The sequence below is a fragment of the Sinocyclocheilus rhinocerous genome, unplaced genomic scaffold, assembly GCF_001515625.1.
Source record: "Sinocyclocheilus rhinocerous isolate Xijiao unplaced genomic scaffold, SAMN03320098_v1.1 scaffold1717, whole genome shotgun sequence".
NCBI classification, from domain to species: domain Eukaryota; kingdom Metazoa; phylum Chordata; class Actinopteri; order Cypriniformes; family Cyprinidae; genus Sinocyclocheilus; species Sinocyclocheilus rhinocerous.
Window position 1 is genome coordinate 403,696 of NW_015660014.1, and position 13,102 is coordinate 416,797.

General features: G+C 35.2%; 2 protein-coding genes across 4 annotated transcripts in view; both read right to left on the reverse strand.

The window, feature by feature from the left end:
* Window positions 1-2,647: 2,647 nt before the first annotated feature.
* LOC107724800 (retinol-binding protein 1-like) lies at window positions 2,648-6,592 on the reverse strand. The gene is made up of 4 exons (XM_016533853.1): window positions 6,172-6,592; window positions 5,053-5,237; window positions 4,789-4,890; window positions 2,648-3,262 (listed from the first exon to the last, which is right to left on the reverse strand). Exons 1-4 carry the CDS (start codon window positions 6,245-6,247, stop codon window positions 3,209-3,211), a joined length of 417 nt encoding a protein of 138 aa, XP_016389339.1. The 5' UTR covers window positions 6,248-6,592; the 3' UTR covers window positions 2,648-3,208.
* Window positions 6,593-8,568: 1,976 nt separating this feature from the next.
* LOC107724803 (tyrosine-protein phosphatase non-receptor type 6-like) overlaps window positions 8,569-13,102 on the reverse strand; it is a 20,971-nt gene continuing 16,437 nt past the window's right edge. For all 3 annotated transcript variants that reach the window (XM_016533857.1, XM_016533858.1, XM_016533856.1), the window contains 3 exons: window positions 9,991-10,142; window positions 9,268-9,341; window positions 8,569-8,763 (listed from right to left, as the gene is read on the reverse strand). In XM_016533857.1, coding sequence (XP_016389343.1) covers window positions 8,661-8,763; window positions 9,268-9,341; window positions 9,991-10,142 — 329 coding nt within the window. In that variant the 3' untranslated portion in view covers window positions 8,569-8,660. The remainder of the gene's footprint in view (window positions 8,764-9,267; window positions 9,342-9,990; window positions 10,143-13,102) is intronic.

Below are 13,102 nucleotides of genomic sequence, written 5' to 3' on the forward strand. Positions count from 1 at the left end.
ACTTGAACTATCAGTCGGAGCCACAGGAGTCTGAATGGAACGATTAACTTTGGCACATTAACTTCCTATTAACCTGACAATTATCTATATAGTGGGGTTTTTTTTCTACCAGTGAAGAAGCTTTACTTCTGTTCTGGTAGAATGTGTAAATAACTTATTTTTTATGGGAAAGAAATTAATTGAATACACATTTCACAAAACCTGTATGAATGAAAACAACAGATACTGCAGTTACACAAAATGGTCTCTCTTGTAGTAATAACAATATATTGTCTTTAGTTAAGATGCTTGTAGCTTCTGTTTTTCAGATGTTTCATTTCATTTTAATTAATAAACATTTGGTATTTGAATGACTGTGTACAAAAGTTTGGAAGAGAAGACTGTCATTGTGTCATACCAGGTCTTATCAGAAGACGTCGCAATTGACACTGAATGGTGGAAAATAATTCGGACTACAAGTCTGTAAAGAAAAGTTAAAGTCTACTAGCGAAAGTTTCACTAGCGAAGCCCACAATCACTCAGAAGTACGTACTTGACCACAAAGCAAAACATGTGCCGTTTCTCAATATGCGTTCTTGTCTGTACTTGTGTTCTTGTGGACTTGTGAAACGTCATCAGTCGTTGCCCAAGTACTGTTCCAATTCAAAGTTCACATCTAGCCAAGTACAGTTCAAATCCCCGGATGTGTTCTTGCTCCGCCCGTTTTATCAAGGATGCATCCAGAGGTGAAAGTACACTGCTGTTCCATTTGCAGAATTACCGGACTTGTGTCCTCCCATCCCATCCCCAGAAGTTCGCACTCCTGATTCGAACTTGCGAAGTCTGAACTACCGAGGACGCAACTCCGAACTTTGCGTACTTGGTATTGAGAAACGGGTGTTTCTCAGCTTGTTCTGTTCTCTACTGTTGAAACAGCTGAACATTACGTTACCAAGTCTATTATCGCCCCTTAGAGGTAAAATGAAGGAATTGCAAGGAGGAGGGCATTTCATTTTTCACAGTCTTGTTGAAATGGACCAAGGTTTCATATAATACCGTTCAAACAAAACAAAAAAACCCTTACCTAGGCTGCATTTATTTGTTTGATTAAAATATTATTATAATTTAAAGTAACTTGAGCAACTTTGAATACATTTTAAATTGTATACAAAAGCAGAATTTTCAGCCGCCATTAGTCCAGCCTTCAGTGTCACATGATCCATCAAAAATTATTTTATGTTGATTTGGTGCTCAAGAAATTTTTTTTATTATTATCATCAATGTTAAAAACAGTTGTGATGCTTATATTTTTTATTATGTATTGTGGAAACCATGATCAGGATTTTTTGATAAATAGAAAGTTAAAAAAAAATCTAAAATTATATCTTTACTGTCATTTTTGTTCAATTTAATGCAAATTTGCTAAATAAAAGTATTGATTTTAAAAAAAATTAATAAATAAATCTTACTGTGCCCACACTTTTGAACAGGTGTGTTATAATGAAAAACAAAATATCTCGATATTTTCTGGAATTTTGTGAATAACAATTAGACAATATTTCGTGTTATTGTGCAGGTTTAGGACTGCCGTGGACAGCTGACTGCCAAAGCTTTTGATGTACTTCATATTCTGTGCAGAGGTTATTAGCAGGAGTAACATAAATTCAGTTTTCCAATAAGTTTAAATTGATTTGACCTTTTATGGGCATTTTACCTTTATAATGCAATTTTCTAACCTAATTAAATGTATACATCATCTTCTGTGTCAAATTCCTAAATTTAATCAATAAATTAAAACAGTAAGACACTATAGGGCTGTGACCAATCAAATGAAATCAGTATCAACAAATTGAAACATTTGTGTTTGCAATGCAAAGATGGCACAGAATCTGCATCTGAAGTGGCATTTGGATGCATTAACACAGACTGTTTAAGACATGAATGCTTTTAACCTGCAGTTACAAATGCACAATTAATGTTTTGATGTTTTAAAAAAACGTTGCATTGGCCTAATGATATTTAAAATGATTTGGGCTAGGGCTTTGTTTGGAACTATTTTCAATGTGGAAATACAGCAAAAACAAGAACTATTGTGTTCTAAACTGTAAGCCACTTAATTCTTGTTTATTGAACTGTTCATCAAATCAATTTGCAATCGTGCTGATTTTTGGAGAAAAACGTCACTCTTCGTGTGATATATCAGATGATGTAAATATAAAAGAACATAAAAAGTCAATACCGGGGGAATTTTTGCCCCCTTTAATCTTGCATTTTGAGGGAAGTCTATATGTATTTTAATAGATTACTTCACGCAGTGAAATCGTGAACTCTAAAAAATGTGCTCACGCAGTAGTCTAACCTACGTCATGTAGTGTATGCAGGTGCACTCTCTGGGTGTATTTTTGTTTGGTTTTTGCTATATACGCGACAACAATTACGATATTATCGTAGACGATATATATCGCACACCCGTAGATAGATAGATAGATAGATAGATGTAAAGTTGCTTTGCAACGATTTGTATCTTGAAAAGTGCTATACAAATAAACTTTAATTGAATTTAATATATAGATAGATTCTATTGTGTGTACTATTATTAGTATTGCAATTCACATTGGCATCAGTAGCTATGGTATAAGAAATAAATTCATACAAACAGGATTTTATGGTAATATAAATGGCTATATTTTAGAGTGGACAAATCTACATATTTCAGACCACAGGTATTTCAACACTTTTAGACAATGTTTGACTACTGCATTTAATCAAAATGCTATCACACAGATTGATCAAATCCATTATTTGCCAATCCAATAGCAGAACACTAGACATTAAATAGAATTTAGGAATCAAGAATTCAAGTTGCACTTGACTAGCTAAACCACTGACTGATTTAATCATTACTTCTGCTTACTGTAAACATATCTGCATAATACAATATTAGGGTGCCATGAATCTAGCCTGATCCATATTTTACAGTACCATTCATGAATGTTCACAGAGGGCAACAGGGCTCTATTGTCGTGATCTCATTTAACCTTTGCATTTAAACTTTGAACCAATTTCTTCATTTGTAGTCTCCATTTAAACACTATTTGTTGCAGCTCAGGGACAAATCACTGTTGCAATATGGCCTCTTTCTGAACCCTGAGCTCTAAGAACAATCTGAGCTCAAAAACCCCAACAAATGGCCCCTCTATTTCTCTTTCTCTTTCTCTTCTCTCCATCCTCACTCAGCCTTCTTAAAGACTTGCTTGGCAGTGACATCCTGAACCTTCATCTCCTGCAGAGAGAGAGAGAGAGAGAGAGAGAGACGTGACAGAAGAAAAAAGGATGAAAAACAGTGTGAGATGCATAGCCCAGTTGTTAAAGGTTCGATTGGGTTTAATCCAAGAACTAGGGATGTAACTCAACTCACGATTCGATTCGATTCACGATTTTGATTTCACGATTCGAGTTGATTCACGATTTTTTTTTATTTTTATAAAATGAGATTTAAGACAAATTATAAATTAAATGTGTCCTTTTATTATTGCTTGGACAAAATACTTAATGTAAATAACAAAACTAAGTTGAAATTTTAAAACAAGCCCCAAATCAAATAAATAAGTAACACAAATAAAATAAATCTCTTCATATAAACAAACTAAGGCTTTGTCTGTGCTCTTTCCATTTAAAATTAGAGGCAACCACTGCATTTTAATCCTGATCCAAACAAAGATGCTGCATACATGCAACATGAGCAGTTTTTAATCTAAATTACATTGTATAATTTCGAAATTTGAAGCAAAAACAGAATGGTTTGACTTCAGTTTTGTGAAACTATGCATAAAAAATATCTGCATGAAACAGAAGATGAGCTGAACGAGACGCAGATTCACTCTCCGCCAGCAGGTAACGTGTTTCCTTGGTTTCCGCTGTAAACAAAGCAGCGCTGCACTTATAAACTTTAATATGCATTATACAGAGGCAAGAGGAAAAGAAAAAATACCATCTAAACTTTTCTAAAGACAGTAAGTTCCCCTCAGACATGCATTCATATAAACTCCTACCCCTAATTGAATCGCGATTTGTTTAGCATCTCAACCGATTTGAATCGTCACATATTTAAATCGATTTTCAACCAGCTCGCAGTTAATCGTTACATCCCTACCAAGAACTAAAGACATTCAGAGAAGGTCCCATCACCACCATGCTTCTGAATAAAGCCTTGATTTCCAGGTTGGTTCATTGAAACCATTCCTAAAATGAATGTACTGTTTCTTTAAATGAAAAGAACTGAAAAGAAAAGTTTTTTTTTTCTTCTTTTGATGTAGTTCTTTTACAAAAAAAGTCTCATCCTTTCAAAGGCTGCATTTATTTGATAAAAGTAAAATAACAGTAATATTGTAAAATATTATTACAATTTAAAATAACAGTTTTCTATTTTAATATACTTTAAAATGTAATTTATTCCTTTGATGGCAAATCAGAATTTTCAGCAGTCATTACTCCAGTCTTCAGTGTCACTTGATCCTTACGAAATCATTCTAATATGCTGATTTGGTGCTTTAGATACCTTTCTTTTATCAATGTTGCCCACAAAAGCCCCATCTCTCATTGAATCACCTACATTTGTATAAATGTCACTCAATTTTAGTACTCCCCTTATATTTTATGTTACTGAAAAAACTTCATATAGTTTTATCAAAAACTTTTAGTCCAGTTTTACATTTAAGTTACTTTATATAATTGTCCTCCAGACACAGAATAATACATATACAGTATATAAAGCAGTTTCCTGGCCCAGGACAAACCCTGCTTGCTTACCAAATGGAGGAGGTTTCCTTCTAGCCAGTGTGTCCAGCCTCTGCCCTCTTTCTCTCCTCGCTGCACGCAGATCAATTTATCACCGTCCCAATTCACTGTGGTCTGAAACATATGGAGAACATTATCCATTAGCGACACACATACCACACTTTCCCACACTCCTTTGTCTGGCTGATGTTACTTTTAAAGGGGCCTGTGTGTTTCTCACAAATACATTACAAATGGGTAAACTAGGAACAAATATATATATAAAAACACACACACCTGGCACTTTCGCCCATCGACTGGTCCCAGGTCCTCAGTGAACTCCTGTCCCAAAGTGAAGTCCATGTCAAAGTTCTTAAAGGTGGTGACTGTCTTAATCTTCATTTTTCCAGTGTTCACATCGTGTTCAATATGTTTGCTGGGTTTCAGAATACAGACGACTTTCCTTAATGCATAATTAACATCTGATGAGGAGAGAAAGAGAGATTAAACGATTAGCACACTTAAGAAAATTATGTCATTATTTACTTAACCTTATGTTGTTCCAAACGGTATTTTTTTTTTCTACAGTGAAGAAATACTTTTCAGTACAATGAAATCAATCTGAATCACTTGAGCAAGTTCACATATCCAGTCTAAAGGATTTGTTCTGAAACTCACTGATTCAATGATCTGGTCACACTCGCAGCGGTAAAAGAAGATTATCAGTGAAAAGCAGCTTGCATTTCAGTTTGTTCATCACTCAGAGCTACTGTATGAATTCAGGAGATTTGGAATATAATGCATGAATTGTGTGAATCGCTTTTATGATACTTTCATGCTGATTTTAAGTTTGAATGCTCCATTATTCCAAATGCATGAAAAAGAGTGACAAACAAGTTACTGAAAATAACTTTTCAATAACTTTTTTCACAAAAGAAAGGCAGTCAAAGGCTACATACAAGTTTGGAACAACATCATTTTTATTTTTAGGTGAACTAACCCTTTAACACCATGTATAACGTGATGAGACAAGCATTACAAGGTCTTATCCAAATAATATGGATATGATAAAGGGTTCAGGGACAAATTCAGACATGTCTTCACTTTTCCAATTGTATTCTTCACAAACTAAATTGCTATAAAGGCTTTCTTCCCCACGGCAAGAAGATGATTGGACTGTATTTCATTACATTCGCCCAGATTAAAAGAGGTACATCATCCTCATGTTCACAGATGTTTGAAGACAGGTGGAAGAGGAACATCACAGTCAACACAAGCATCAAGTTACAATCAAAGTGAGTCACTGTGGTTCGTTTTGAATAGACTCTTTATATACTACAGCAGTTCACTGATTATAAGCTCTTATACTGCTGAACTGAGAAAAAAAACAACAACATAAAATATATTGTTGCTTACCCAAAGCCGCGAGATATTCTTCAAAGTGTTCCTGGGAAACCATGTGGTAAATGCCAGTATAATTAGGTTTGGACATTTTCTCGGTGTTTTATTTATTTATTTTTTTTACACGAATCCAACCAAACCTTGTGTGATCTGTAGCTCTGTGGGCTCACTTTTCCCTCTGGTTATCTGTCTGGATCTCTATCCGTGTCTCTAGGCAGCACCTATTGCATTGTTCGCTAGTTAATTTGGTTAAATTATAGCGCGATTGACGCCGTTTCCTTCTAACAGCACGCGTCGCGACGTGAAGACACCGAGCGGAATCTGTGGTCAGTGTTTCCGGGAATTTATTCCATGATGTTGCGTTACACAATGCTCCAAGACCTAGCTCCGGTTCGTCCTCTGTAAGTAAACCCAAAAGCGTCTGACTCCTCCCTAGCCAGTTCAATTCCGATCAGAGCAAAGAGCCAAATCCTCCCAGATTTGGGGATCGCTTTGCAGGCATTAAGGGGTGCTACAGGTAGGTTGAAGTTTTCCCTGAAGTTGTCAAATAGTCACTTTAATATATAAAAATACTCACAAAAGAATTAGATATAGTGATTTTACCTCTTTAAAATATGCAACTTACGCATCTTATTAAATATGCAATTATTGCAATTTTTATTTAATGAAATCGTTAGGAAAAAATAAATAAATAAAATATTTCCGTTACTTGAAATTAAATAAACTTTAGCTGAAACAAAATAAAAGACATTTCGCATATTAATGTACTTTAACTTGATGTACTAAAGAAAACTAAAACGGAAATAAAAAATATATAGACGTATTTAAAAAACTGTCAAAAACACGACATTAGCTACTTAAATTTTAACTAAAAATTGAAAAAGTAAAACTAATTAAAATAATAAAAGCTATAATTGTATCTCAGTGATCAATTTTTATATTATTATTAATAATAATAGTATTAGGCCTACATTTTTGTAACGATGTGAACCTATTGCATTTAGTATATAAGCAAAATCGCAGTTGAAAGATGCTAACTATACTTACTAAAGGTGAGAATGTGATTTTAAATCCTAAAAAAAAAAAAGTTTATCAATAATAGGATGAATAATAATTCATCTAATTTTCTGACAGTTTGATAGAAGTTGGGTATCACTGAAAACAAAACATTTTTAAACCCAATCATAATATTCATAATTTAGGTCTGTACCTTACTCAAACCTTATAAACAGTAACTTAAACAACACTCGCACTCTTTTTGCTACTGTTGAGAGACTGACAAACCCCCCAAGTCAGATTGCCAGTGAAATGCTCTCCGACAGCAAATGCAATGAGTTTGCTTCCTTCTTTTCTGAGAAGATCAATAATATCAGGAAGGCGATTAGCACATCCCCAAGTTATGCAGAGGTCAGACAGATTCGACCACAATATTCACTGAATATAAACCTAACAGACCACTCAGATCATTAGGATCGAGTCAGTTAGAAATACCAAGGGTTCACCCAAAACAAGGGGAGTCTGCTTTTAGTTATTATGGCGCCCGCAGTTGGAATCAGCTTCCAGAAGAGATCAGATGTGCTAAAACATTAGTCACATTTAAATGCAGACTCAAAACTCATCTGTTTAGCTGTGCATTTATTGAATGAGCACTGTGCGATGTCCGAACTGATTGCACTATATTCTATGTATAATCGTTTTCTTAAATTCATTTTAAACCTCTTAAATACATTTTTTAAATCATTTTCAAAGTTTTTAAATTCCTTGTTTTATTGTTGTGATTATTTTTTTCTTTTCTTTTATGTAAAGCACTTTGAATTACCATTGTGTATGAAATGTGCTATACAAATAAACTTGCCTTGCCTTGCCTTACCTCAAAATCAAACCATGCTCTCTCTCACACATTTTTTCTCTGACACACTTTGTTCTGTTGCTCATGTGGCGCTCTGTAAAGTTCATTAATTTCTCCTAATGTTTTTTCCCGCTGTGCCTCTGTGTTAAACAAGGTCAGGCCTGTATGAGGTTTACTGATCAAGGGCCACATTTGACCCTGATGTCTACAGCTCTCTGATGTAAAGAATATGAATGAGACAGGTCCCTCTCTCTGGCATCAGGCCAGAGTTTGTGCTTATCATCTCTCCAGGACATCAACCTTTCCATTCGGCCGTACCGTTACAATAACATCCCGGAAAATTAAACATTCTATGCAAACACGCCTTCATAACAGTCTTTGGACAAGAATTTTATTAAAACTGAGAACGAGTGGATGATTTATATCAATTACAATTCAGTGAATTTACTTAACATTTTTTTTTACTAAATATTAAAAAATTAACAAATACACATAGAAAAAAAACATAATAAGATTTGTTTGATAAGATCAAATAGTTTCTTTGTAATCTTTGTAAACCCTGGCTTTTCTTTAAAACTGCTGAAAATGTATTTTAAAATAAGCTGTACAATCAAGAAGCAAAATTAAATTTCATCTTCTTTCTTTTTTCTTTTTTTTATCGTTTCCTGACAGATCCACTCTTCTTATCCTCCGATTGCTGCTTTTTGACATCTTTCTTTCCTTTTGCTCCCAGATTCTCATAAACGTCTTCATTTTTTCAGAAAAAAGGGAAAAAGAAAAGAAAAGAAATCAGTATAACTGATTAGTCACTAACTTACAGTAGTCATCATAACCCATCCCAACTTCTAGAGGAACAAAGGAGTGAATGAGTTTTCAATGTTTCAAAGTTTTAATGTTTTTGTCAGCAGCTTGAGCTATTAACTGACCCAAACCACAAACACGTGAGAAAGAGGCTTGCCAAACATTGTCCAGTAAGCCAATGATTAGTTCAACTCTGTGATTAGAGCAAGATCAAACTGAAACAATACCAGATCTGAGATATCCAATATCCAACTCAATCCTTCCCTTTCTCTTTCAATGGAATATTGCACAACTAAGGCTTCTAAAAAGCTTGTGTAAGCAGATGGCCGTGTGACTGAGAGATCTTTGAACGGCCTACTTAACAGGTCATCGGTTTGGGAAAGATAAGGGGATGTGAGAGGAATGTTTCTGGATGGTTGTGGGAGTATTTGAGAATACACTACAAGCAGAAGTCTACTTACTTCGCAGAGGCTTTGCGACTGGCCTTCTGGTGTTTAGGCTGAATTGAGAGGTTTCCATATTCGGTTTCTGTTTCCTGTAACAGAAAGTAAAAAAAAAAAAAAAATCAATAGCAATACTAAGTACAACAGAGGGGAGACACAGGATATCAGTCTTATCTTCCCTTTTTACAGTGTTGACTTTGATAAGATATTGCATGGGAACCGTTCTGAAGGCAAATGGATATTATACTTTTTATAAAAAAGATACTATCTTTCAATAGTTTGGGGTCATATGCTCACCAAGGCTGCATTTATTTGACCAAAAAATACAGTAAAAACAGTAATATCATGAAATATTATTACAATTTGTAGTAACTGCAGGCTTCATTGTCACATGATCCTTCAGAAATCATTCTAAAATGCTGATTTGCTGCTTAAGATACATTTCTTATCAATATTGAAATCTGATCAAATATTTTTGTGGAAACTGTGATACACTTTTCTTCCAGGATCCTTTGATTAATAGAAAGTTTAAAAGAACAGCATTTCCTTGAAATAGAAAGCTTTTGTAACATTATAAATGTATTTACTGTCACTTTTTATTTAATGCTTCTTTGCTGAAAAAAGTATTAATTCCTTTAAAAAAATCTTACTGACCTCAAACCAAATATTGGCTTAATTTCCATTTATTAATTTTATTGCATTTCAGAAACCTCTCACCATGATCCTCAGCCATTTTCTTACCATGACAGCCCTTCGTGTGAGTTTAGTCGAGTCTATATACTGTAGCACAGCCAAGTAGATGAACTTGTACTGTGCTTCAGTTTGCACCATGCCAGACCGCTGTTCTCTAACCATCTGAATACACTTCTGGATGTCGATGTCACTGTCCAGACCTGACAAAAACAACATCTTTAGATTCATTTGCAAAAACTGCTACCATGTTTGATCCAGGATCTAGGCTGAAGTACCACCCTGAGGTGTTCATGTGAAATGTGGTTGCAACAACTAAGAATAAGCCTATTATAAGATTATAAGACTAACTGTATTGATTTGTGTAAAATATCTGGACTATTTGAAAGGGAAGCATATTAGCTAAACATAATGTAGGTTCCAGAAAGCCTGAGGACATTCACAGGTTATAATGATTTAATTAATCTGATTGCACTGCATTAACCCTCAGTTGCAATAGTTTTGCCATGGTAACGTTCATTAATGTTTTGATATAAAGATGAATACTGAAACAGTACTGACCTTTCTAGAATGTTTTTAAGCTTAAATAAAATTGTAAACTACTCATTAAGAGCTGGACTTGATTAAAAACTAGGATTCACAGGATTCCAGAGGTTTGAGTAAAATCAACCTAAATACACTAATTTCTCTACTGAGTTGAGAATTTATATGTTTACGCATTTAGCAGACACTTTTATCGCATTCAAGGTATTCATTTAATGAGTTCATCAGTTCTCAGGGAATCGAGCCTATGACCTTTCACGTGATGTTGCCATAGAATGGTACCATGAAGGTATTACCGGGACAATCCATAAGGATTTAAGTGCTTTTCTGAAGGGTACAATGGCTACAAAGGGTACAATATTTTGCCTCAGCGGGGAACTGAACCAGCAACCTTCCAGATACCAGGATGCTGACATTTTAAAGCATCACAGAAAGCAGGTTTTTTTTCATAGTGTGTCCACACGAACGCGGTTATTTTTAAAACCGCAGCTTTTTCTACACGGTTAGGCCGTTCGTCCACACGCAAACACAGCACCAGTTCACTGAAACCGAACATTTTAGAAAATGCCTGCCAGGGTGAATATTTCCAAAAACTCCGGTTGCAGTGTTATCGTGTAGACAGCGAAACCGGAGTTTTTGGCTTGTGATGTCGGTGCCTGCGCTGTTATCGCCGCCTACTGGAGACTTTTTCAGACTTCTGATTGGCCAGCATGGCTTTACTTTTGAGATTATATCGCCATCTGTTGGTTTGGCATGCTCTTGACAGTGCTTCATAGCATGGGTTTGCGTTTTCATGTGGACGGAGATTTTTTTTAAAACGGAAGAAGGAAAAACTCATAAATACCCGTGTACGTGTGGACATGGCGACAAGGGAGACACATTCCCATTTACACCTGCTGTTTTAATCCATCTCTTTTAGGCCCTGTCCACACGAACGCAGTTATTTTTAAAACCGCAGCTTTTTCTACACGGTTAGGCCGTTCGTCCACACGCAAACACAGCACCAGTTCACTGAAACCGAACATTTTAGAAAATGCCTGCCAGGGTGAATATTTCCAAAAACTCCGGTTGCAGTGTTATCGTGTAGACAGCGAAACCGGAGTTTTTGGCTTGTGATGTCGGCGCCTGCGCTGTTATTGCTGCCTACTGGAGACTTTTTCAGACTTCTGATTGGCCAGCATGGCTTTACGTTTGAGATTATATCGCCATCTGTTGGTTTGGCATGCTCTTGACAGTGCTTCATAGCATGGGTTTGCGTTTTCATGTGGACGGAGATTTTTTTTAAAACAGAAGAAGGAAAAACTTAAAATACCCATGTACGTATGGACATGGCCTAACTCTTTTCTCACAATTGCACGTTTATGTCTCACAAATTCAGACTCTTCTTCTCAGAAATTTAGCATCTCGCAATTTTGAGTTTATTTCTGGCAAAAACTAAAAAAAGTCAGAATTGCAACATATAAATCTCACAGTTTATATCTTGCAATTCTGATTTTTTTACTTCTTAGAATTATGAGTTAACATTTCAAAATGTTGACTTGTTTTTTCTTAGAATTCTGAGTTTACAGCTCGCAATTCTGACTTTTTTTTGCGAAATCTGACTTAACATCTCACGATTCTTTTTTTTCCACTGAATTCCGAGTTATTAAAAAAGGTAATTGCAACTTTTTAAACTCACAATTCTGACATTTTTCTTACAATTGCGAATTTATATCTCAATCTTTTCTTCTCAGAATTGTGAGTTAATATCTCACAATGTTTATCTTTTCTCTCTCTCTCAGAGTTTGTATCTTGCATACACAGTTTTTCTCTCAAAAGTGCGATAAAAGTCAGAATCATAAGTTAATCTATTATTTAAATGACAATTTAAGTTAAGTTTAATTTCAGTTTAAGTAAAACTTTAATTTAACAAACAAAACGAAAATTTGAAATATTTACTATTTGTTTTTATTTTATCTCAGTTAACAGTTTTATTTCAATTAATGTAAAAGTTTTTTTTTATTTTAGTTAACGATGACAGCACTGCTCTGGACTCACAGTGATGGAGTCGTAGGCTCCGGTGATGGGCGCGATGAAGAGCGACAGCACCATGTAGATGAAGAGCGAGATGAAGCTGTAGAGATAGCTCCACCTCCGAGAACGTGGCAAACATGTCGTCTCCATTAATGAGAGAAAACAAGACACTCCGACACCATAGAGAGAGAGCGGAACTGAGATCAGAAGAAATGGATATGTCAGCATATGGCTAGTAAAGAAATCCTTTGGACTTTAGCGTGGTAATTTGTGACCCGTGCTGGCAAAATGAATCGGAATGCGCACATGCTTATTTTGGGCTACAGGCAAAAAAGTAAAAAAATGTGAATTTTAGTTGATTTTGAGGTTTTCACAAAAATGAGTTCATTAAGCCCTAGTCTAGCGACCACAATGCTCCAAATAGTAATTTTAGATGTTTAATTACCTTTATTTGTATGTTTTCTAAGAGGAGTACCTTTTCTTCGCTCGCTTCTTGCGCAGACTGTCATCCGAAGCGCGTGATCCCGATAAATATACACATATACACAGAATTACAGTATTTAAGTATTCACACAAACATAATCTGTTATGTCTTAAGTGAACGTTT

Coding starts and splice junctions, on each gene's coding strand:
- LOC107724800 (XM_016533853.1), bottom strand. CDS start 6,247: ATGTCCAAACCTAATTATACTGGCATTTACCACATGGTTTCCCAGGAA. Junction 4,891..5,052: donor TCGATGGGCGAAAGTGCCAG/GTGTGTGTGTTT, acceptor CATATGTTTCAG/ACCACAGTGAATTGGGACGG. Junction 3,263..4,788: donor AAGGAAACCTCCTCCATTTG/GTAAGCAAGCAG, acceptor CTCTCTCTGCAG/GAGATGAAGGTTCAGGATGT.